The sequence below is a fragment of the Entelurus aequoreus genome, linkage group LG10, assembly GCF_033978785.1.
Source record: "Entelurus aequoreus isolate RoL-2023_Sb linkage group LG10, RoL_Eaeq_v1.1, whole genome shotgun sequence".
Lineage (NCBI taxonomy): Eukaryota > Metazoa > Chordata > Actinopteri > Syngnathiformes > Syngnathidae > Entelurus > Entelurus aequoreus.
The window spans coordinates 18756107-18782441 of record NC_084740.1 but is presented as its reverse complement, the minus strand read 5'-3'; the positions used below and the strand labels follow the sequence as shown (position 1 = coordinate 18782441).

At 39.2% G+C, this 26335-nt stretch overlaps 2 protein-coding genes across 4 annotated transcripts in view; one reads left to right on the top strand and one right to left on the bottom strand.

Moving 5' to 3' along the window:
- Positions 1 to 1530: 1530 nt before the first annotated feature.
- On the bottom strand, positions 1531 to 8576 carry rrm1 (ribonucleotide reductase M1 polypeptide). The gene is made up of 4 exons (XM_062060234.1): positions 8375 to 8576; positions 4180 to 6161; positions 3653 to 3841; positions 1531 to 2039 (listed from the first exon to the last, which is right to left on the bottom strand). The coding sequence occupies exons 1-4, from the start codon at positions 8391 to 8393 to the stop codon at positions 1848 to 1850; spliced, it is 2382 nt and encodes a 793-aa protein (XP_061916218.1). The 5' UTR covers positions 8394 to 8576; the 3' UTR covers positions 1531 to 1847.
- Positions 8577 to 13189: 4613 nt separating this feature from the next.
- qpctla (glutaminyl-peptide cyclotransferase-like a) overlaps positions 13190 to 26335 on the top strand; it is a 40730-nt gene continuing 27584 nt past the window's right edge. For all 3 annotated transcript variants that reach the window (XR_009827449.1, XR_009827450.1, XM_062060233.1), the window contains exons 1-4: positions 13190 to 13762; positions 19498 to 19644; positions 21495 to 21788; positions 24016 to 24174. Coding sequence is in view for 1 of the 3 variants with exons in the window: in XM_062060233.1 (XP_061916217.1) it covers positions 13556 to 13762; positions 19498 to 19644; positions 21495 to 21788; positions 24016 to 24174 (807 nt within the window). In the remaining 2 variants the exon portion in view is untranslated. The remainder of the gene's footprint in view (positions 13763 to 19497; positions 19645 to 21494; positions 21789 to 24015; positions 24175 to 26335) is intronic.

Below are 26335 nucleotides of genomic sequence, written 5' to 3'. Positions count from 1 at the left end.
ACCATCAAATAATGCTTCTAATTTAATTGGCTACAAAGATGTAAACAAAATGTGTGTTGGAAAATTCCGTTTGTTAAAAAAAAAAAAAAAGTTTTACAATTCAGTACGGGAAAACGTGCGCCAAAACTCAGTTCCGGATCACGTGACCGGCGGCTGGCAGGATCGATTGCTTTGGTGTTAATTTACCGGAAGCAAAACAATTGAGTTTTTTTTTTTTTTCAAAACCTTTACTTATAATATTCAACATTTTACATATAATCAAATACATAATTATAATCAAAACAAGTGCAAAACAGCGCCAGGGGGCTGTAAGCTCAATAAAGCAACTAAAGAAGAATGCAAAATAATATATGTGTAAAGCCACAGGCTCACACAAGTTCTGTAAATAATACAATTTTGGAGATAGGCTCCAGCACCCCCCGCGACTCCAAAGGGAATAAGCGGTAAAAAATGGATGGATGGAGCACAGCATCATAGTTTTCATTTTTTTAGTTTTGAATTGAAGCAACTAATATTTCTGCACTGGACTTTAAAACATGAATATTGCTCGCCAATTTTTAGGCAATTAAATTGTCAGCATAATTTGTCGTACATTCACAAAATTTAAACCCAAAAATGCAGTTACACAAAGTCAATCAAAAGTTTGTTTGTATAGCCCTTAAATCCCAAGTGTCTCAAAGGGCTGCACAAGCCACAACATCAGGGCAAGGAAAAACTCAACCCAATGGGCTGACAATGAGAAACCTTGGAGGGGACCGCAGATGTGGGGGCCAAAGTCCAAAAAAAAACCTTTTGTAATATGGACACAATTGAGGGTTATAAAGAAATGTTAGAAAGTGCATACAGTGGGACAAAAAAGTATTTAGTCAGCCACCCATTGACAATCAATGGGTGGCTGACTACTTTTTTGCCCCACTGTATATTTCAACCAGGATTTTGAGCTATTTCTATATCTTTATAAACTCACTTACTGTACGTGTTGGAGAGGTAATTGCCCATTAGCTCTGTGAAAAAAAGACTATTTATATACTGTGCTGGCATTACGATGTATTTTTCCAAGACTGTAAGATTTGCGTTTTATATGCTGGTACTGAAAGGACGGTACTCGGCAACGTGATCAGAACTTTTGACAATTCCGATAAAACTGCATTTTCTCTGCTGGGATGACTGGAGTTTCTAGCTTGACTCAGGTTCCTTGTGATGCTGAACCCAACACATCTGAGGTACTGTTTGAACTTCTTACTGTTGTTCTAACCCTTTAATAACCCTTTTCCTAAAAGATGCTGAAATAAGCGTTTTAAATGTGACTGAGCAGGACTGTATTGTTCCCCAAAACCACACTCCTGCCTCTCCGTTTATGCAGCCTCACAGGTGTCGCTGCCATTCATTTCTATCGTCTGTTTTGCTCATGTAAAAAGCTTTTCTTGACCTCATTTTGATGTATTATTAAGCTATTTATAGCCAACATTTATGATCCATGTTGAACAAATCAGTACAATTATTTTCTTTGAAGCGGTTTTGATAATTTATTTTTGTTGTGGCTTTTGCAGACAATAGTGAGGACGAGGAGGGTACTGTTTTGATGTGGATAGATCTTTCCTCTTCTGGTTGCTCTGGGCTGTAATAAGTGTACATTTTTAGCTGTAAAAAGTTTTCATTTTATAAAAAAAATAAAACTCAAATGTTTGCAGGTTGAATGTGTTTTTGCATTGGATCTTCAGACAGTACTGTATATTTATACACATTTTATTTAGTAAATGTAATATTAATAGAACATGTTGACAACAGTATAACATTTATCTCTTCACAGAGAATAAAGCATGTAGTGTAAGTGACTGGGGGAGTGTTCAAGAGCCACACATGAGGCAGTCATCTCTGTTCTCCAGCGAACACACCATGGCGGCTGTGTTGCGCTCCTTCAGCTCCTGCTCGCTGGCAATCTCCGGCTTGGCCTCCTTCAGCTTCTCCTTGTTCAGCGTGAACTGGATGGGGTTGGCGGCAGGCTTGGTGCGCAGGTAGTACATGCCCGTCTTCAGGCCCTAAGGCAAAGAGGACCACAAGTGGTCATTTTCAATGCTTAAGGGTTTTGGGGCCCAACTTGTCCAACTACAGAAGGGACCCACTTAAATAACAGTGAATAAGTACCGGTAATCTGACTCTTGATTTTAAGTCACATTCAAAATGTATATTTAACCGCTACATCATTTAACACGGCCCGCAAAAGCCCTGAAATAATGTGAGTCAAAGCATTTTATCATTGACTAAATGTAATCTTTTCATCGTGACAGACAGAAATACATGTGTTTCATGCTATTGAGTATATTTAAACTTTATTATCTAATAATGCAACAAATATAATACTATTAATTTCAAACTTTAAAATGAAAACAATAAATATCTGCTAGTTATATCAAAGCACGTTATTCATCAAATTGTACACTGTAGAAATGACAATAGATTTTACAGTAAAAAAAACTGGCAGCTCAATTGCCAGGATTTTACAGTAAAAAAACACTATAGTGCCGTTTTTCTGTAAAAAAAACACTGTAAATTTTACGGCGAAGTTGTGGCCACTCAGCTGCTAGTTTTGGGGTTCTTCTACTGGAAATTTTTTTACAGTGCATAGCAATTAATTTAATATCAAGTGAATTCTTACACATTTATATTCATACATTATGTAGGGTTACAAGCGGCCCTCTTGGGGCATCTATAACTGCGATGTGGCCCTCAGTGTGACCGTGTTCCACACCCCTGATCTAGGCTAATTATAAAATAAATACCAAAAAGATTCTGCAAAAAAAAGAGGGACTCATAAAATGATTTTTACATACATTGCGCAGTGCTAAAATAAATACATTTCTAAATAATTATGTTTCCTAAATAAATTGTCAATAAAATTTGAGTGCAAATGAGGGTAGGTTAATTGGCAACACTAAATCGACCCTAGTGTTGGCCCTGCAATGAAGTGGCGACTTGTCCAGGGTGTACCCCGCCTTCTGTCCAAGTGCAGCTGGGATAGGTTCCAGCACCCCAGTCAGTGACCCCGAGAGGGCCACCCAAAGCGGTGGAAAATAGATGGATGAAAATGCAGCTTCACCGCTTAATTGTTGTGCTTAACCTCTTAAGGCCCCAGCGGTTTGTTTACATGCTTTTTTTAATTTTTATTTCTCTTTGCTGTTTGGGCTTATTGGACCCTGATTAGAATAAAAACTAAGAATAATCTTTTGATATGATGTACTTAGTCCATAAGTACACAAACGTGTACTTCATGTTTAGTGACATGCTAATTCTTATTTTTACACTTTTTTTTTCCAAATTCCATTGTATGTTATACTCTTCTGACACCACCAGATGGCAGTATAAGTGTCCACATAAGCGGCCATAAGACCCCAATTCAATAGTGTACACAATCTTGGAAATAAGAGCTAAAAAGTGCTGTCCACGCATGTGGCCACTAAGCCTTTAGAGGTTTTTAAGGAACGTATGTATGACTTCAGTTCGGTTGGTATTGCTGCCACAAGTGGTGGAAAAGTGTATTACAACCGAGTCCATACAGACAACAGCTGAGAAACACTTTCTAGCGGCCCTTTAGGGGGCGCTCACGGCCCAACAATGGTTAAGAATCACTGATAAAACATTTGCGCAGACTCACTTGTTTCCAGCCATAGAAGTGCATGCTGGTCAGTTTGCCGTAGTTGGGCTCAGCTATATGGATGTTCAGGGACTGACTCTGGTCAATGAAAGCCCCTCGGTCTGCAGCCATCTTGAGCACCATCTTCTGGGAGATCTCCCATACGGTTTTGTAAAGCTCCTTCAGGTCATCTGGGATCTCAGCAATGTCCTGTAGGAGGGGCGATACAAATCATGGATGAAGCCAGAAACCAATTAAATTATCCACTCTCTGCTTTTGATGGTCTACAACAACAGTTCTCAAAAGTACCACCTCATAAATCACTTGGCTCTTCAAGTGCCACCATAACAACCAACATTACAATATAGTAGCATAGTAGGCATACATAGTTATTAAAAACAAGGCAGAGGTTTTATTTAACAAGTATGTTGGCCACATTACACAGTTTAAACATTCAGACTGTGGTTGAATATTGAATTAAGTGATTATTTTTGGCATACCACAGTTTGAGAAGGACTGGTATACGGTCTTAAACATGCTGCACTGACCTGGATTGATCCGTTGTGCGCAATGAGCTGGTTCTTCATGTCCTCATTCCACAGCCCTCGCTCAGTGAGGTCTTTGAGCAGGTGAGGGTTGACGATCTGGAACTCCCCAGAGAGGACTCTGCGGGTGTAGATGTTGCTGGTGTACGGCTCAATGGACTCGTTGTTGCCCAAGATTTGGGCGGTGGAGGCCGTGGGCATGGGCGCCAGCAGCAGGCTGTTCCTCACGCCGTGTTTGGCGATTTTTTCCTTGAGTATCTTCCAGTCCCACAGGTCCGTGGGCGTCTTGTCCCACATGTCGTATTGCAGCACACCCTTGCTGACAGGCGAGCCCGCGTACGTCTCGTAGGGCCCGTGCTCGGCGGCGAGCTCGCAGCTGGCCTCCAAGGCGGCGTAATAGATGGTCTCGAAAATGCGGCAGTTGAGCAGCTGAGCTTCCGGGCTTTCGAAGGGATGACGCATGAGGATGAAGGCGTCTGCCAGACCTTGGACGCCGATCCCGATGGGCCTGTGACGCATGTTGGACTTCTCTGCTTCAGGAACCGGGTAGAAGTTGATGTCGATGATCTTGTTCAAGTTCTTCACAATGACTTTGGTGACAGCCGCCAGCTTCTTAAAGTCGTATGTGCGCTCTGGGGTGACGTACATGTTGAGGGCGATGGAGGCCAGGTTGCACACGGCCACCTCGTCCTGGCTGGTGTACTCTACGATCTCTGTGCAAAGGTTACTGCACTTGATGGTTCCCAAGTTCTGCTGGTTGCTCTTCTTGTTGCACGCATCCTTGTAGAGCATGTACGGCGTTCCCGTTTCCGTCTGTGACTCAATGATGGCGTACCACAGCTGCTGAGCCTTGATTACCCGCTTCACCCGGCCCTCCTTCTCGTATTTGGTGTAGAGCGCCTCAAAGGCCTCGCCCCAGCACTCGTCCAGGCCGGGACACTCGCTGGGACACATGAGGGACCAGTCTTGGTTGCTCTCCACTCTCTTCATGAAGAGGTCTGGAATCCAGAGGCCGTAAAAAAGATCCCTGGCTCTTTGTTCCTCCTTGCCGGTGTTCTTCTTCAGCTCCAGGAAGTCAAAGATGTCAAAGTGCCACGGCTCCAGGTACATGGCGAAGGCTCCGGGCCTCTTGTTGCCACCCTGATCCACGTAGCGTGCAGTGTTGTTGTAGACCCTCAGCATAGGAACCAAGCCGTTGGAGTTGCCGTTGGTACCGGCAATGTAGCTCCCCGTAGAGCGGATGCAGCTGACCGCCACGCCGATGCCACCCGCCGACTTGGAGATGAGGGCGCACTGCTTGAGCGTGTCGTAGATGCCCTCGATGCTGTCGCCCTGCATGGCTAGCAGGAAGCAGCTGGACAGCTGAGGCCTGTTGGTGCCCGCGTTGAAGAGCGTGGGCGACGCGTGCGTGAACCACTTCTCCGACAGCAGGTTGTAGGTCTCGATGGCAGCGTCGATGTCCGTGCGGTGGATGCCGACCGCCACCCTCATGAGCATGTGCTGCGGTCTCTCGGCCACCTTGCCGTTGACCTTGAGCAAGTAGGAGCGTTCCAGCGTCTTGAAGCCAAAGAAGTTGTAAGAGAAGTCACGGTCGTAGATGATAGCGGAGTTAAGGCGGTCTTTGTTCTCCAAGACCAGGTCCAGAGTTTTCTTGGAGATCATTGGGGAGTGGCGCCGATTAAGAGGGTTGACATAGGTGTACAGATCCTCCATCACCTCGCTGAAGACTTTCTTGGTCTCCTTGTGGAGGTTGGACACGGCGATGCGCGCGGCGAGGATGGCGTAGTCGGGGTGCTTGGTGGTGAGCGTGGCGGCGATCTCTGCGGCCAGCGTGTCCAACTCCACCGTGGTGACGCCGTTGTACAAACCCTGAATCACCTTCATGGTGATCTGGGCTGGATCCACAAAGTCAGAGTTGAGGCCGTAGCAAAGCTTTTGGATGCGGGAGGTGATCTTGTCAAACATGACGCGCTCCTGGCGTCCATCTGAGGGGAGGGGGGAAAAGACACCAATTCAAATAAAAATAGAATATTCTGATAAACTGAATTTTTACGGAAATAAGTTATAATTCATCGAGATTGTCGTGAAAAATAGATAATGGACAGTGCCTCGTCACTTGTGTTTTTGCAAACGGAAACAGTTACGCACAAGTCAACGCGACTGCGGCTAATGCAACTAAAACACGCCAACTTACTCTTTTTTTTTTTGTTTATTACAAAGCTGACCTCGCTTTTCATGGCATGCAAAAGATTTTCAAGCATCGACATGTCAGGCATCTGGAGCATGCCAGTTATGACTCTGATTGGCAAGCTAGTTAACTTGTAACTTAGCCAACTGTGTAAAGATTTTTATATATATATAATTTTTTTTTTTTTTAAATATTTATATAGCGCCTTTCTCTAGTGTCTCAAAGCGCTTTACATATCATTTTAGCCAGTCCTTATCCACATATATAGCGGTGTACATATTTCCAGAACCAAAATCATTAACATTGATTGGGGTGATTGCAGAATATTTTGCAGTCCAAAGAAAACCGAAAGTAGATTTCTTTTTTTGCAACAGCCTAATGAGCAGGACAGTTCATAAGAGATTTCTTAATGAAGTTTAATTTAAAAGCCGATGACAACAAAGAGCCACTGAACAGGAGTACACTACATACTTCGATTAGTCGACTAGCTGGAAAGTCAGTTAGTTGCAGCACTGTTCAGAAACAAGGCGTATATACAAAAGTGAGAAATTGATGTATCTAGAAATAACTTTTAACTGTTTATAGGCATTTTTCATACAATATTGAAGTGCAGGTGTGCCTAATGTGATAACTTTTATTTTGTTTGAGACTATTAGTCTACACTAGGGATGTCCGATAATGGCTTTTTGCCGATATCCAATATTGTCCAACTCTTTAATTACCGATACGGTTATCAACCGATACCGATATCAACCGATATATGCAGTCGTGGAATTAACACATTATTATGCCTAATTTGGACAACCATGTATGGTGAAGATAAGATACTTTTTAAAAAAAATAATAAAATAAGATAACTATCATCAACTTTTCTCTTTTTAGCGTCTCGGGTGTAAACCGTGCATCACTTGTCGCTGCATGTGCACCTTCACTCGCAGGTTACACACGGACACACGCCCATAAATAATACTTTTCAAAATAAAAGCAGCACAGTTGTATTGCGCGCACGACATAGAAGTTTTTTCAACTTTATTTTGTAATTAATGATTGCAGCTGTTCACATTCACTCACAATCACGCACACGCATACGTCCACACGGAGGTAATACAAATAACGATTTTCAAAACAAAAGCAGCACCGTTGTATTGCACACTCGATATAGATACTTTTTAAAATGTATTTTGTAATTTATAATTGGCCTCACGCGGGCCGGACAGGGACGCACAAAGGGCCGGATGCGGCCCGCAGAATGCCCAGGTCTGTTACAGACTGTATCCCTTGCAGACTGTATTGATATATAATGTAGGAACCAGAATATTGATAACAGAAAGAATGGGGGGAGGGAGGTTTTTTGGGTTGGTGCACTAATTGTAAGTGTATCTTGTGTTTTTTATGTTGATTTAATAAATTAAAAAAAATAAATAAATAAAAAAACAACAACGATACAGATAATAAAAAAACCGATACCGATAATTCCCGATATTACATTTTAACGCAAAATGTAATATCGGAAATTATCGGTATTATCCCTAGTCTACACTTTTGGTATACACACACAAAAACAACTAAGCCTTAAACATGAGATATACTTATGGCTCGATAGGATATAAAATGACTTAGGAATCTTATTAAATGACAACCACAGTGACTTGTGCATGTAAAATAGGATCGCATAACAAAATAAAAGGTGGTGGTTAAAAACGCAAATTGAATCGGGATTTACCACAACAATAATCCTCTTAGTGAGGTACTCTTTGTCCATGAATGTTTAAGTGTTTAATGTTTTTTTTTAGTGATGTACTCTTTGTCCATGAATCTTTTTGGATGACAGAGTTGGCGCCAACGACAGACTAGAAACCGGAAGCAGGCAAATGAAACATAACGACACAAAAAGTAAACATCTAGGAGGTTTCAGGCAATGATGTTTACACGCATTTACAACTAACGATACTAATCAGCGGTACACAATGAAGCTGATTAACAGTTAGCAGCTTAGCTCTAATGGCTCACCTCTCTTAACCACATGCATGTCGGGACTGTTTGGCGTAGTTTGTCCTCCTGGAAAGCCGCGGCAGCTACAACAAGGAACTCTCCACGGCGTCAAAATGCACAGTTCGGACAAAAAAAAAAGGTCGACTACAATCGGACGACTGCGCGCCAAATCTGCCCTCAAAAACCCGCTAACGGTGGTTTTGTAAGAAAAGCTGGACCACGAAGGCGTCGGCAAACCGGCAGTTTGACCAATCAGCAAATAGAAAAGGCGGGTTTTGAGTGTTACAGCCAATAAAAACAAAGTCGGATATCTTCCGCTTCCGGTGTGTTTTCCCGGACGAAATTGTGGCGGGACTCTAAAGAAGTAGGTCAAATATAACAAAGAAAGTGGTTGCCCCATATCATATCAAACATGTTGCTTGAATCAGTTAAAATACTTCCGAGTCCATGAAATATGGAGTCCTTAATACGTAGTGCGTGTATTAATCGGGGTCGCGGGGGGGCTATCCCTGCTGTACTCTGGGGGAGTAGTCGCCACTTTATCGTAGGTCAACAGTCACACTTTCAGGCTTAATACTTTCAAATTAACAATAAAATATTGAAGTTTGATTAAAAGTACAAATGTCCTTCAATTGATATCCTTGTTTAAAACATTTAAAATGATTTAGATAGCCCTTTTTGTCTTTTTTATTTAATTTATTTATTTATTTTCATATTTTTTAATATTATTACTTTCTCTGTATTTGCTTTTGTTTTATTTTGTTGTTGTTGAAAATGTATGTTTGTTGGTCGATAAGAAAAATTATATATATATTCCGACGCTAGAACCGGAAGTTGTTATTTAAAAACAAAAACAAGGCTGCGGGCTGGCTTTGTAGCTACTTCCGGTCCCTGTGTCGCGAAATAAAACAAGTTCTGGTTTTGGTCAGTTTTTTTCAATCTGTGATTTTTTTTTAAACGAAATTCCAACTATTATTTGTCATGTTCGTGTTTGAAGGATGAGGCTGTGTTGATAGCAAGTAACTTAGTTTTAATAACTCACGTTCTCAATAACATACATGTATCCCCATGCAGTCTTGCTCTACCACATTATGTGACACGGTAAGCTGAATATATATATATATATATATATATATATATATATATATATATATATATATATATATATATATATATATATATATATATATATATATATATATATATATATATATATATATATATATATATATTATATATATAACAAAGTGCAAAGACATAGGCTCACACAAGTTCAGTAAATTATTTAAATTTGGAACACAGCATCATCGTTTTCACAGCTTTCTAGTTGTTAGAGGTAGAGAGTGTTTTAACGTAGAGTTCTAATTGTTTTTTAAAGGCACAAAAAACAGGAAGGGTATTGAGAAACTTACATTTATAAATATAAAACTTAGCCAATAGTATAAATGAGGTTGCAAAGGTAAAATTCATTTTCAAATTTTTTTTCATACTGTGTAAATCCAAATAGCACATCTTTAAAACAAAGCACACGTGTCATGAATATTGTCCAGGATGAAGCAACAGATGCCGATACATGTGAGGTATGTGCAGCATGTGCTGATGGAGTGTAGGAAGTACATGTCACAAAGGAAGATGATGGAGTGTAGGAAGTACATGTCACAGAGGAAGATGATGGAGTATAGGAAGTACATGTCACAGAGGAAGATGATGGAGTATAGGAAGTACATGTCACAGAGGAAGATGATGGAGTGTAGGAAGTTTTTTTGTGCCTTTAAAAAAGAATTAGAACTCTACGTTAAAACACTCTCTACCTCAAACAACCAAAAAGCTGTGAAAACGATGATGCTGTGTTCCAAATTGAAATTATTTACTGAAATTGAGTGACCCTATTGTTGTTGTATATATATATATATATATATATATATATATATATATATATATATATATATATATATATATATATATATATATATATATATATATATATATATATATATATATATATATATATATATATATATATACATACATATATATATATATATATATATTAGGGCTGTGAATCTTTGGGTGTCCCACGATTCGATTCAATATCGATTCTTGGGGTCACGATTCGATTCAAAAACGATTTTTTTTTTCCCGATTCAAAAGGATTCTCTATTCATTCAATACATAGGATTTCAGCAGGATCTACCCCAGTCTGCTGACATGCAAGCAGAGTTGTAGATTTTTGTAGAAAGCTTTTATAATTGTAATGGACAATGTTTTATCAACTGATTGCAATAATGTACATTTGTTTTAACTATTAAATGAACCAAATATATGACTTATTTTATCTTTGTGAAAATATATTGGACACAATGTGTTGTCAAACTTATGAGATGCGATGCAAGTGTAAGCCACTGTGACACTATTGTTCTTTTTTTTTTAATATATATACATATAAATGTCTAATGATAATGTCAATGAGGGATTTTTAATCACTGCTATGTTGAAATTGTAACTAATATGGATACTGTTGTTGATAATATTCATTTTTGTTTCACTACTTTTGGTTTGTTCTGTGTCGTGTTTGTGTCTCCTCTCAATTGCTCTGTTTATTGCAGTTCTGAGTGTTGCTTTCGGAACTAACCACTCCCCTGACACATGCCTTCTCTATCTGACCGACCACATCAAACATGAGGTGGACGCGGGCAAATACTGCAGCATGGTCATGCTGGACCTTCAGAAGGCCTTTGACACCGTTAACCACGCTATACTGTTGGATAAGCTCAGAGCAATCGGATTTAACAAAACCTCATGGAGCTGGATGCAATCTTACTTGGAGGGGAGGGAGCAGGTGGTAGAGGTGAACGGCACCGTGTCCTCCCCTGTCGGTGAGCTGTGGAGTCCCCCAAGGCAGTATATTGGGACCTTTACTGTTCCTAATATACATAAACGACATGTCATCGGCATGCGACTGTGAATTGTTTTTGTTTGCGGATGACTCTGCCCTGCTGGTATCCGGCAAGGACAAGTCACAGGTGGAGAAAATCCTCAGTGCTGAGCTCTGTAGAACTTGCACCTGGCTCGCTGACAACAAGCTATCCATACACTTGGGTAAAACAGAATCCATCCTGTTTGGGTCCCACATCAACCTCAAGAAAGTCAATGACTTCACCATAAAAGTGGGTGACATTGTTATCACCAGGAAAGATGAGGTCACCTACCTAGGTTCCATTCTAGAGGCCAACCTTTCCTGTGATAAAATGGCAACCAAGGTAATCAAAAAGGTTAACCAACGAACGAGATTTCTCTACAGAATCTCCTCTCTGGTCAACAAAAGCACCTTGAGGATTCTGGCAGGAACTCTCGTTCAACCCTTTTTCGATTACGCATGCACCTCCTGGTACCCTAGCACCTCCAAAACCCTCAAATCTAAACTCCAAACATCCCAGAACAAGCTAGTCAGGTTACTTCTAGACCTCCACCCCAGATCACACCTCACTCCTACCCACTTCTCCAAAGTGGGCTAGCTCAAGGTGGAGGACAGAGTTAAACAACTTGCACTGAGCCTAGTCTATAAAATCTGCTACACCTCCCTGATACCGAAGTACATGTCAAACTACTTCCTTAACGTAAATGACCGCCATAACCACAACACCAGGGGGAGCTCCACTCACCACGTTAAACCCAGATTCCGAACTAACAAAGGTCTTAACTCATTCTCTTTCTATGCCACATCAATGTGGAATGCGCTCCCAACAGGTATAAAAGAAAGGGCATGTCTATCCTCCTTCAAAACCGCAATAAAAGTTCACCTCCAGGCAGCTACAACCCTAAACTAACACCCTCCCCGGATTGCTAATAATCAAATGTAAACAATCAAATGCAGATACTTTTTCTTATGCCTTCTGATCTCTCTCTCTCTCTCTCTCTCTCTCTCTCTCTCTCTCTCTCTCTCTCTCTCTCTCTCTCTCTCTCTCTCTGTCCACTACTTGATGTCCATATCCTACCCCCCCCCCCCCCATCCACACCCCTGATTGTAAATAATGTAAATAATTCAATGTGATTATCTTGTGTGATGACTGTATTATGATGATAGTATATATGATAGTATATATCTGTATCATGAATCAATTTAAGTGGACCCCGACTTAAACAAGTTGAAAAACTTATTCGGGTGTTACCATTTAGTGGTCAATTGTACGGAATATGTACTTCACTGTGGAACCTACTAATAAAAGTCTCAATCAATCAATCAAATTGCTGGGTCGGGTTTGGTTTTGGAATTGGATTGCATTGTTATGGTATTGCTGTGTATTGTTTTGTTGGATTGATTAATTAAAAAAAAATAAAAACAATTAAAAAATAAAAATAAAAAATCGATTTTTTAAAAATGAGAATCGATTCTGAATCGCACAACGTGAGATTCGCGATTCGAATTCCGAATCGATTTTTTCCCACACCCCTAATATATATATATATACATATATATATATATATATATTGCATTCTATTTTAGGTACTTTGAATTTACAACCCCCTGGCGCTGTTTTGTACTGTTTTTGATTATTATGTATATGATTATTTCCTAACTGTTTGTAAATGTTGAAATTTATAAATAAAGGTTTATAAAATTCCACACAAAAAAAAGAAAAAAGAATGAATCCATCCACCCATCCAATTTCTACCGCTTGTCCCTTTCGGGGTCGCGGGGGGTGCTGGAGCCAACAACTCAAAAAAAACCAAAAAAAATAATTCTCCCTGTTCATTGTTTTAGCAACCTGTAGGTGGCGACATTGTCCGGCCTGCGTTTTAAAAAAACACAGAAGAAGAACGTTTGACATCGCGGCAATACCCCGGAAGTGAATATTGTACTTGTTTACGCTCCAACGCAGGAAAATAAGTTTAGTTTTTAGGAATAATTTTGATTTAATTGGAATTTTAGGCATGATTATGATTTGGTTTTAAGTGTCTAATGGTGTATTACAGCAGGAAAAGTGTGCCCGGGAATACCGTTAGTTGGCGGCCATAAAGTGATTCCATGTATTTATGAAGGCTGTGCAGGCTGTTGGTGTCAGGTTGTTGCGGTGAAGCACGACTACAAGCCGGGTACTTTGTTTCCGCTCCCCGCCTCCAGTATTATCCCCCCCACTACATGTTCCTTCGAATGACACGTAGTTGTTTGCTGGGAGCCGCACAACAGAGACAGCCATCATGGGCAAATTCAACCGGCGGTTTAAACCATTGCAGCAGGACAGGGACTGTGGCCGGCCCATGTGGCGTCGTGTCCGGGTACTGATGCTATGTCTCCTCGGTGTGCTGGTGCTCTCGCTGGGGGTCGGGGTCTACCACCTGTCCAACGACTCCATCGCCCCTGGAAATGTTAACCGAATCCTGGGTGCAGATCTGACCAAGGACCGGGTAGGAGTTGATGTACTGCATGTTTAAAACGTATATATTGTAATAGTTTGCTTATTCATCCAAAAGTCTGATTTTAATGTTTATCCCCTACGCTGCAAAAACTGAAATCTAAGTAAGATTAAATATCTCAAATAAGGGTGATATTTGCTTATTTTCTGTCTGATAAGATAATTCTTCTCACTAAGCAGATTTTATGTTAGTGTTTTACTTGTTTTAAGGGTTTTGGTCCTAAATGATCTCAGTAAGATATTACAGCTTGTTGCTGAGATTTGATGACCTATATTGAGTAAAACATGCTTGAAACTAGAATATCAACTGTTGCAAAGCTGTCTCATCAACACTTACAAGTATAAAACTGCTTTTTCAAAGTAATAATTTCTTATTTCAAGCATGAAAAAAAAATCATGACTTTGACACAATTGTGTCTCATAATTAAAACAGATGACAGCCAAATGGACTTTGCTGTTTTATTTTCAATGAAACAAGAGAAAATACGTACTCATATAGTAGTACAGTTGGCACAGTACAGTAAACGGACAGTTAATATTTAAACATTTAACATGTGACATTTCAAACTATTTTGAACAGAAATAGTTAATGCACATTCAGGTAAAGTATTCGAAATTACAATAAAAACTAATTTGGCTGGGGGCCAAATGTATGTATGTATATATATGTACCATACTTTTCGGACTATAAGTCGCAGTTTTTTTCATAGTTTGGCCGGGGGTGCGACTTATACTCAGGAGCGACTTATGTGTGAAATTATTAACACATTACCGTAAAATATTAAATAATATTATTTAGCTCATTCACGTAAGAGACTAGACGTATAAGATTTCATGGGATTTAGCGATTAGGAGTGACAGATTGTTTGGTAAACGTATAGCATGTTCTATATGTTATAGTTATTTGAATGACTCTTACCATAATATGTTACGTTAACATACCAGGCACGTTCTCAGTTGGTTATTTATGCCTCATACAACGTACACTTATTCAGCCTGTTCACTATTCTTGATTTATTTTACATTGCCTTTCAAATGTCTATTCTTGGTGTTGGGTTTTATCAAATACATTTCCCAAAAAAATGCGACTTATACTCCAGTGCGACTTTTTATGTTTTTTTCCTTCTTTATTATGCATTTTCGGACGGTGCGACTTATACTCGGAAAAATACGGTATATATACACTACCGTTCAAAAGTTTAGGGTCACATTGAAATGTCCTTATTTTTGAAGGAAAAGCACTGTACTTTTCAATGAAGATAACTTTAAACTAGTCTTAACTTTAAAGTTAAAGTACCAATGATTGTCACACACACACTAGGTGTGGTGAAATTTGTCCTCTGCATTTGACCCCTCCCCTTGTTCACCCCCTGGGAGGTGAGGGGAGCAGTGAGCAGCAGCGGTGCCGCGCCCGGAAAGAAATACACTCTATACATTGCTAATGTGGTAAATGACTATTCTAGCTGCAAATGTCTGGTTTTTGGTGTAATATCTACATAGGTGTATAGAGGCCCATTTCCAGCAACTATCACTCCAGTGTTCTAATGGTACAATGTGTTTGCTCATTGGCTCAGAAGGCTAATTGATGATTAGAAAACCCTTGTGCAATCATGTTCACACATCTGAAAACAGTTTAGCTCGTTACAGAAGCTACAAAACTGACCTTCCTTTGAGCAGATTGGGTTTCTGGAGCATCACATTTGTGGGGTCAATTAAACGCTCAAAATGGCCAGAAAAAGAACTTTCATCTGAAACTCGACAGTCTATTCTTGTTCTTAGAAATGAAGGCTATTCCACAAAATTGTTTGGGTGACCCCAAACTTTTGAACGGTAGTGTGTATATATATATATATATATATATATATATATATATATATATATATATATATATATATATATATATATATATATATATATATATATATATATATATATGTGTATTTATGAATGTGTGGATGTATGTGTATATATATATATATATATATATATATATATATATATATATATATATATATATATATATATATATATATATATATATATATATATATATACACACATATACATACGTGTGTATGTATATAACATATATATAAAAATTTGACCGGGGGCCGGGCTGTATATATGCGCACTAATTGACTGAAAGAGCACGCACTTGGCGTGATGATGTCATGTTATCGATGGGAAAATGCATTTTTAGACAATATGATTTGCCTGGGCGGCTAGTTGACCCAGAGAGTAACAAGTGGTTGCCTTGTTGCCTTTCCATTAAGAAAAATAAACTAGTTTTTAGTGTAAGTTTGCTGGTTTCAAGAAATGTAATGCCGGGCGCATATCATTATGTCAAGATAATGGCACTAGCATTTACTTAATTTAAGAATATTTTTCAACATATTGAGACAAAAGGTCTCATACTTTTTTTTCTATCAAGAAAAGTGCACTTGTTATTAGTGAGAATATACTTATTTTAAGGTATTTTTGGGTTCATTGAGGTTAGCTAATTTTACTTGTTTTGGAAAGTCTTGACAAGCCAACTTTTCTTGTTCTATTGGCAGATAATTTTCCTTAGTTCAAGTAAAATACCCCTAATTTTTGTATTTTTTTTCTTGTTTTTGAACACTGACTTTTTCCAGTGTATTCCAGGGGTGTCAAAATCATTTTAGATGGGGGGGCCACATGGAGAAAGTGGGCCGGACTGGTAAAATCACGGCACGATAACTTAAACATAAAGACAAATTCAGATTGTTTTCTTTGTTTGAAATGGAACAAGCACATTCTGAAATTGTACAAATCATACACTGCAATAAGTCAGTGTTCAAAAAGAAGAAAAAAAAATACAAAAATTAGGGGTATTTTATTTGAACTAAGCAAAATTATCTGTCAATAGAACAAGAACATTTGGCTTGTCAAGACTTTCCAAAACAAGTAAAATTAGCTAACCTCAATGAACCCAAAAATACCTTAAAATAAGTATATTCTCACTAATAACATCTGTACTACTATATGAGTATGTATTTTCTATTGTTTCATTGAAAATAAAACAGCAAAGTTTATTTGGCTGTCATCTGTTTTAATATAAGACACAATTGTGTCAAAGTCATGATTTTTTTTTTTTTACATGCTTGAAATAAGAAATTATTACTTTAAAAAAGTAGTTTTATACTTGTGAGTGTTGATGAGACAGCTTTGCAACAGTTGATATTCTAGTTTTGAGCATGTTTTACTCAATATAGGTCATTAAATCTCAGCAACAAACTGTAATATCTTACTGAGATCATTTAGGACCAAAACCCTTAAAACAAGTAAAACACTCTAACATAAAATCTGCTTAGTGAGAAGAATTATCTTATCAGACAGAAAATAAGCAAATATCACCCTTATTTGACATATTTAATCTTACTTAGATTTCAGTTTTTGCAGTGTAATGTTGTGTTTTTTTACACTTACCTGTTGCGGTTAATAGTACTTGTACTTTATTTGTCGTTATTTATATTTTCTGAAGAAATGATGTGATAATGTTCATCAGTCAACTCATTGGTGTTCATTTTCAATCCATCAAGATAAAAAAATCATATCAAAATCAAATTACAATATGTTATTTATGTAGTTTGATCATTTTCCTCGACTGATTACGACATCCAGTGGACACATTTAAAACGGCTGTTTCTTTCCTTCAAAAATTTCAGGTACATTTTTAGACTTAGCAAACTCATCCCGCGGGCCGGATAAAACCTGTTCCCCGGGTCTGATCCGGCCCTCGGGCTGTACGTTTGACACCCCTGCCCTAGTCAAAAGATCCTCTCTTACGTCTATATGACAGGAGAACACTGCTGTTTTAAAATAGGATAGGGTAGACTTTAATTATCCCACAACGGGGAAATTATGTGGTTGCAGTTCAGAGTCAAAAAGTACTGAAATAGAAGGTAAAACACATGAAAACAAAGAGGGAAACATTAAAGATCACAAAGGACAATAAAGAACACATACCTGATGTAACCAGCTGCCATTTCAGCGAAGCCATTTCTACATACAACACCGAAAAACCAATGCTTGCACCATCCATAGATACGAAAAAAAAATTAAAAAAAATTGGTAAATGGTCTTTATTTATATAGCGCTTTACTATACTGCACGATAGCCAAAGCCCTACATCACATTCACACACACGTTCACACACTGATGGCAGAAGCTGCCCGAACCAAAAGGCAAAAAGCATGGAAAAGGAGGGTCAAGAGCCCTGAGCTACTGCAATCAGCCGAATCTACGACAAAAACAGTGATCAAAAATCATGTGTCACGCTAATAATTTATATGCAGTCGCGGTCAAAAGTGTACATACACTTGTAAAGAACATAATTTCATGGATGTCTTGAGTTTCCAATCATTTCTACAACTCTTATTTTTTTGTGATAGAGTGATTGGAGCACATACTTGTTGGTCCCAAAAAACATTCATGAAGTTTGGTTCTTTTATGAATTTATTATGGGTCCACTGAATATGTGAGCAAATCTGCTGGGTCAAAAGTATACATACAGCAATGTTAATATTTGCTTACATGTCCCTTGGCAAGTTTCACTGCAATAAGGCGCTTTTGGTAGCCATCCACAAGCTTCTGCTTGAATTTTTGACCACTCTTGACAAAACTGGTGCAGTTCAGCTAAATGTGTTGGTTTTCTGACATGGACTTGTTTCTTCAGCATTGTCCACACGTTTAAGTCAGGACTTTGGGAAGGCCATTCTAAAACCTTCATTCTAGCCTGATTTAGCCATTCCTTTACCACTTTTGACGTGTGTTTGGGGTCATTGTCCTGTTGGAACACCCAACTGCACCCAAGACCCAATCTCCGGGCTGATGATTTTAGCTTGTCCTGAAGAATTTGGAGGTAATCTTCCTTTTTCATTGACCCATTTACTCTCTATAAAGCACCAGTTCCATTGGCAGCAAAACAGGCCCACAGCATAATACTATCACCACCATGCTTGACGGAAGGTATGGAGTTCCTGTGATTAAAGGCGTCACCTTTTCTCCTCCAAACATATTGCTGGGTATTGTGGCCAAACAGCTCCATTTTTGTTTCATCTGACCACAGAACTTTTCGTCCAGAAGGTCTTATCTTTGTCCATGTGATGTCAGATGACCCCAAACACACGTCAAAAGTGGTAAAGGAATGGCTAAATCAGGCTAGAATGAAGGTTTTAGAATGGCCTTCCCAAAGTCCTGACTTAAACGTGTGGACAATGCTGAAGAAACAAGTCCATGTCAGAAAACCAACACATTTAGCTGAACTGCACCAGTTTAGTCAAGAGGAGTGGTCAAAAATTCAAGCAGAAGCTTGTGGATGGCTACCAAAAGCGCCTTATTGCAGTGAAACTTGCCAAGGGACATGTAAGCAAATATTAACATTGCTGTATGTATACTTTTGACCCAGCTGATTTGCTCACATTTTCAGTAGACCCATAATAAATTCATAAAAGAAGCAAACTTCATGAATGTTTTTTGTGACCAACAAGTATGTGCTCCAATCACTCTATCAAAAAAAAAAAAAGGGTTGTAGAAATGATTGGAAACTCATGACAGCCATGAAATTATGTTCTTTACAAGTGTATGTACACTTTTGATCGCGACTGTATGTGTATACAGGGCAGAGAATGCACATATTAGTCTGGTCAAAGTTTATCTTACATTGTTGTATTATATCTATAACTTGTATCATTCTCTCCTCTGCAGCTGTTGCACAAACCCAGTAAGTCTTCTCCAGCTCAAATCCGCCGTTTAGTGTCCCAAGTGGACGGGACTCGTCTGTGGGAGACTCACCTGAAGCCCATCCTGATAGAAAGGCTTCCTGGCACACAAGGCAGCCTGGTTGTACAGCAGGTACACCTCGTTACTAACATACCGTATTTTTCGGACTATAAGTCGCAGTTTTTTTCACAGTTTGGCCGGGGGTGCGACTTATACTCAGGAGCGACTTATGTGTGAAATTATTAACACATTACCGTAAAATATCAAATAATATTATTTAGCTCATTCACGTAAGAGACTAGACGTATAAAATTTAATGGGATTTAGCGGTGAGGAGTGACAGATTGTTTGGTAAATGTATAGCATGTTCTATATGCAGTGTTTCCCATAAACTGCCAAGATACCTGTGGCGGTGGGGGCGTGGCTATGGGCGTGGTCACCATGACATCATCGAGTAATTTGCATAATTTACTACAATGATATGATTTTCTCTAAAAAGGCTCAAAAAATGTATACTTACTAATTAATAATAACAGTTTTGTTTTAAACGTCCATCCATCCATCCATTTTACAATATAATTACAACACTTTATGTACATATTTATATACAGATTTGAACAATAAGTTATTCACTGAAATATATTTATTAATTGTGGTTCTTACAAAAAATATATCTTATAAAAATATAAAAGCTAAAATGTCTCTTAAAGCTCTGCCCTTTTAATTAGTGCATACTAAATAATTTAACTTTAGCCTACTACTACAACCATATTATTTACCAGCAACATAAAGTGAAACAGAGGCAGAGGTGTCCTGCCACAGTCAGTAACAAATAAACAGAAAAAAGTAGTGGTGGTAGATAGACACAGAGCTTCATCCAACATCTGATCCACTGAACAAAAAGCTCCAAAAATCTTGATCCTACACTTCTCTTTTGTAAAGTAAATCTGAACAGCCGATATGGGCCTCTACATCACCTATATTCTTTGCCTGAAAAGCTGGACAGGACAAAAAAAAAACAAAAAAAAAATCTGTTTGTGGCGGCCTTAATTCTTTCGTGGCGGGCCGCCACAAATAAATGAATGTGTGGGAAACACTGATATATTATAATTATTTGAATGACTCTTACCATAATATGTTACGTTAACATACCAGGCACGTTCTCAGTTGGTTATTTATGCCTCATATAACGTACACTTATTCAGCCTGTTGTTCACTATTCTTTATTTATTTTAAATTGCCTTTCAAATGTCTATTCTTGGTGTTGGTTTTTGTCAAATAAATGTACCCAAAAAATGCGACTTATACTCCAGCGCGACTTATATATGTTTTTTTCCTTCTTTATTGTGCATTTTCGGCCGGTGCGACTTATACTCCGGAGCGAACTTATACTCCGAAAAATACGGTAACTTACATATTGGGTTTCACTATATAAAGCGCTTTGAGTCACTAGAGAAAAGCGCTATATAAATATAATTCACTTCACAAATACGGATATGCGAAAGGTTTTAAGTGTTGTACGTGCATCCAAATATTTTAAATTACATTATTCTCTAAAGTTATATTTCTTAGAGATATGTTAATAAGCAGATTTTTCTTGAACATTTTTGTTGAAATCCAACTCGTACAAACAACCTCAGCGGTGTTCGACATTTGAAGTGACTCCGTATTAAACACGGTGAGGCTGCGTGTTCTTTTTTTATGCTCTTAAAATCTAGAATGGTCTGTCGGAAGATGTGAGACAGGCCTCAACGGGCCAGAAACCCTTTTATTTAACTTTACCTTTTAAATTGCCTTTCAAATGTCTATTCTTGGTGTTGGGTTTTATCAAATAAATTTCCCCCAAAAATGCGACTTACACTTGAGTGCGACTTATATATGTTTTTTTCCTTCTTTCTTATGCATTTTCGGCCGGTGCGACTTATACTCCGAAAAATACGGTAGTCTCCATCGTGCTTGTTTAATCCGCTCTTTTCTTTCAGCACATCACCTCCGCCTTGTCTTCCCTGTCTGCCGGCTGGGACGTCCACTTGGACTCCTTCCAATCGCCGACTCCTCGTGGAAAAGTCACTTTCACTAACATTGTCGCCACCCTGGACCCTTCAGCTCCACGTCGGCTGCTGCTGACTTGCCATTACGACTCCAAAGCGCTGCCTGCAGACAGACGCGCCCCAAAGAGGGTTTTTCTTGGGGCGAGTGACTCGGCGGTGCCCTGTGCTATTATCCTGGAACTAGCGACCTCTCTGGATAATCAGCTTAGGTCCGTCAAACAACAGGTCAGTGTAATCATGGTCACACGTGTAAGTATTGTTGTTTATAGACCCTTTTTGTGTGATGTCATACAACTTCCGATTTTGAAGACGGTGGCCATATTGGATGGGTGAATGCAAGTAAACCGCATCGACATTCAAGTTTAGGATGGCTGGCAAATGGAGGTTCATTGCTATATTGTCGGTTGCTCCAACAAAAGTGGGCGGTGTAGAACATCATTCTTTCTACTACCAGCTGTCATCGAGAACCGATGATAGAAAACAGAGAAACTGTCAACAAAAAGGCAAAAAAGCAAACTCATTCCCCTATGTTAGTGTGTGCTTTAGGGTTGTACGGTATACCGATATTAGTATAGTACCGCGATACTAATGACTCATTTTCGGTACTATACCCCCTCTAAAATGTACCGGTCCACCCCCAACAATCCTCCCACCACCCCCCCGCGTCGTCGTCACGTCATGTCATTGCTGGTTTAACGAGCAGAGGAGCATGTTCGGCAGCGCACACACACGGAGTACTTACAAGCAGACACAGTGTGTAGACAGAAAAGGGAGAATGGACGCATGTTGACTTAAAAAGTAAAGATAAAGGTGAAGTTATAACACTGAAACACCCTCAGGAAAAGGTGCTTTAAGACATGGCTAGCTAGCTAGCAGCTAAAGTCCAGCCCCAGTCAGCAGTGTTTTAGCTACTTCTAAATCACTAATCCTCGTCTCCATGGCGACAAATAAAGTAAGTTTCTTACAAGTATCATTATCACTGCAGGACGACGAATAGCTTAACATGCTTCACTACACACCGTAGGAGGATACAATAGCTCACCGGCATCAAAATGTAAACAAACGCCATTGGTGGATCAACACTTGACATCCACTGTATCATAGTAGTATCTAATCAATACTACTATGATTACGTCGATATTTTTTGGCATCACAACATCTTCTTTTATTTTTTAAGAATGTATATTATGATTATAAACTCAGGAAATATGTACCTGGACACATGAGGACTTTGAATATGACCAATGTATGATCCTGTAACTACTTGGTATCGGATTGATACCCAAATGTGTGGTATCATCCAAAACTAATGCAAAGTATCAAACAAAAGAAGAATAAGTGATTAGTACATTTTAATAGAATTGTAGATAGAACATGGGTGAATGTGGAAAATAGTGTCAAAGCGCTTTGAGTTCCTTAAAAAGGTAGAAAAGCGCTATACAAGTACGACCCATTTACCATGTTAAAAGAGAAATTAACAGTAAATGAACAAGTAGATTAATAATTAATTTTCTACCAATTGTCCTTAATAATGTAGACAAAATAATAGGTAGATAAATGACACAATATGTTACTGCATATGTCAGCAGACTAATTAGGAGCCTTTGTTTGTTTACTTACTACTAAAAGACAAGTTGTCTAGTATGTTCACTATTTTATTTAAGGACTTACCGGTAACTGCAATAAGAAACATATGTTTAATGTTCCCTAAGATTTTTTGTTAAAATAAAGCCAATAATGCCAATTTTTTTGTGGTCCCCTTTGTACCGAAAAGTATCTAAATAATTTTAGTACCGGTACCAAAATATTGGTATTGTTACAACACTAGTGTGCTTTATGCATTTTTTAAATTGCAGGTATATGTTACTCAAACATAAAGTTGATGATTGTGTTTTATGTAGGGGGCATACAAGTCCAGCAAGAATGTGGCATGGTTTATTCTTGTTATGCTGGTAGTAGATTTTTATTTTTATTTTTTTTAAGGCCTATTGCATTTTTAATGTTCATGCAGGCATGTTTGATACTCTTAACACAGACAGGAATTCATTTGAATATTTCTAGTAAGCTACCAGTACTAACGGCCTCTAATCCACCATCATTAATGGGAGAAAGTTTGAGAAGAGAAGTTGTTGATGACATCTGGGCAGGTGACTGACGCCAAGAGTCTGATTTTGTTGCTCCATTGTTTTTTTTTCTACGGCGTAGGGCTCGATATTGTCAATTACCCCACACTTGATATCGTACCGTTTTCTTGAAAAAACATCTAATCCTCTCCGATAGCTTAACAAAGCCTTATTAGCCATAATTTGTCTTTGTCAAATCACGTTTGTCGTTGCCATGCAAAATCTACACCCATCCAGTATGGCTGCCGTTGTGACGAGTGGATGATGTCGCAGTCTATAAGGTGACACATCATGTTAATGCAATTATCTTGCCGTCTCTTCCTGGGCAGAAGCTTCCGTTATCCCTTCAGCTGGTGTTCTTTGATGGGGAAGAGTCCTTTGAAGAATGGACCGCCACTGACTCGTTGTACGGCTCCCGTCACATGGCTGAGCGCATGGCCCGCACGCCTCACTCTGCAGGCAGTACAGACACCATGCTGCAAGCTGTGGTGAGGGCCACACACCCATATCTCTCATTGAAATTGTGCAAAAGCCAAAAGCAGTGACGTTGGCACGTTGTGTAAATGGTAAAAAAAACCCGAATACAATGATTTGCAAATCCCTTTCGACTTATATTCAATTGAATAGACTGCAAAAACAAGACATTTAATGTTCCAACTGAGAAACTTTTTTTTTTTTTTTGCAAATAATCATTAACTTAGAATTTAATGGCAGCAACGCATTGCAAAAAAGTTGTCACAGGGGCATTTTTACCAATGTGTTACATGACCTTTCCTTTTAACAACACTCAGTAAAGGTTTGGGAACTGAGGAGACACATTTTTGAAGTGGAATTCTTTCCCATTCTGGTTTGATGTACAGCTTAAGATGTTCAACAGTCCGTTTACTAAAAAGCCACGCTGTTGTAACGCATGCAGAATGTGGCTTGATATTGTCTTGCTGAAATAAGCAGGAACGTCCATGAAAAAGACCTTGCTTGGATGACAACATATGTTGCTCCAAAACCTGTATGTACCTTTCAGCATTAATGGTGCCTTCACAAATATGAAGGCACCACATTTGTTTAGGCTTGGGCATTAATGGTGCCTTCACAAATGTGAAGGCACCATTAATGCCCAAGCCTTGGGCACTAATACACCCCCATACAATCACAGATGCGCGCCTAGAACGGGTCGGATGGTTCTTTTCCTCATTGGTCCGGAGGACACAACGTCCACAGTTTCCAAAAACAATTTGAAATGTGGACTCGTCAGACCGCAGAACACTTTTCCACTTTTCCACTTTTTCCCCCGAAGCCGGCGGCGTTTCTGGGTGTTGTTGATAAATGACTTTCACTTTGCATAGTAGAGTTTTAACTTGCACTTACAGATGTAGCGACCAACTGTAGTTACTGGCAGTGGTTTTCTGAAGTGTTCCTGAGCCCATGTGGTGATATCCTTTACACACTGATGTCGCTTTTTGATGCAGTACCGCCTAAGTGATCGAAGGTAACGGGCATTGCCGCTTACGTGCAGTGATTTCTCCAGATTCTCTGAACCTTTTGATGATATTACGGACCGTAGATGGTGAAATCCCTAAATTCCTTCCAATAGCTGGTTGAGAAATGTTGTTCTTAAACAATTTGCTCAGGCATTTGTTGACAAAGTGGTGACCCTCGCCCCATCCTTGTTTGTGAATGACTGAGCATTTCATGGAAGCTGCTTTTATACCCAATCATGGCACCTAGGGCTGAACGATTTATCGTTTTCAGATCGAAATTGCGATTTCAGAAGTCTCAATCTTGAGATCGTGAAGGCTTCGGTTTTAGACGAACGTTATTTAGCTCTCCTGGCTGACATGTCTGTTGTGTATATGCAGCCTGCTCGTGCTACTCTCATGCCTTGTCAAACTCACCAATCAGAAGTGGTAAACTACTTGTGAGCAGGGCATGCCGTCACGCTAACCAATCAGAGGCGGCCATTGACGAGGCTACCGCGTACACGCCCACTAACAACTTTGGTGAAGAAACAAACGTCCTGGAGGAAATGGCTGCTGCCGCCGGGTCAGAAGTGGAGGAGGATTTAGTTTTAATACAGAAGAAGAGCAGCACGTCTGTCATTTGGGACTACTTCGGTTTCGAAACTTCAGATGTGCATCAGAAACAGGTACTTTGTACAACTTGTCGGGCCAAAGTCGCCACATCCCAAGGCAACACGACTAATTTATTCCGGCACTTGAAAAATCACCACCGGCAGTTACACGACGAATGTATGACCAAAAAGTCCGGTGAAAAGTCAACCCCGAGCGATTCAGCCCATTGTAGCAAACATACCACAATTACAGCGTCGTTTATTACCAGCCACCAGTTCACCATCAGAAAGATTGTTTAGTGCTAGTGGCAATGTTGTCACATGTCAGCGCTCATGTCTTAAACCATCAAAGGTTGACATGCTAGTTTTCTTGACCAAAAATCTGTGAAGAGTGATGTAGAGATGTCAGGGAAGCAAGTATTATTGTTAAAGTACTTTTTAGATTGTGTTTGTTCTGCACTTTACCCTGACTTGTGGTGTCAGTTTTTGTAAAAAAAAAAAAGATAAATGCTAGTTTTCAGGAATATTATGTTCTATTGTTAACAGAATAGATGTGCAATATTTGGGTGCTGCTAAGCGGT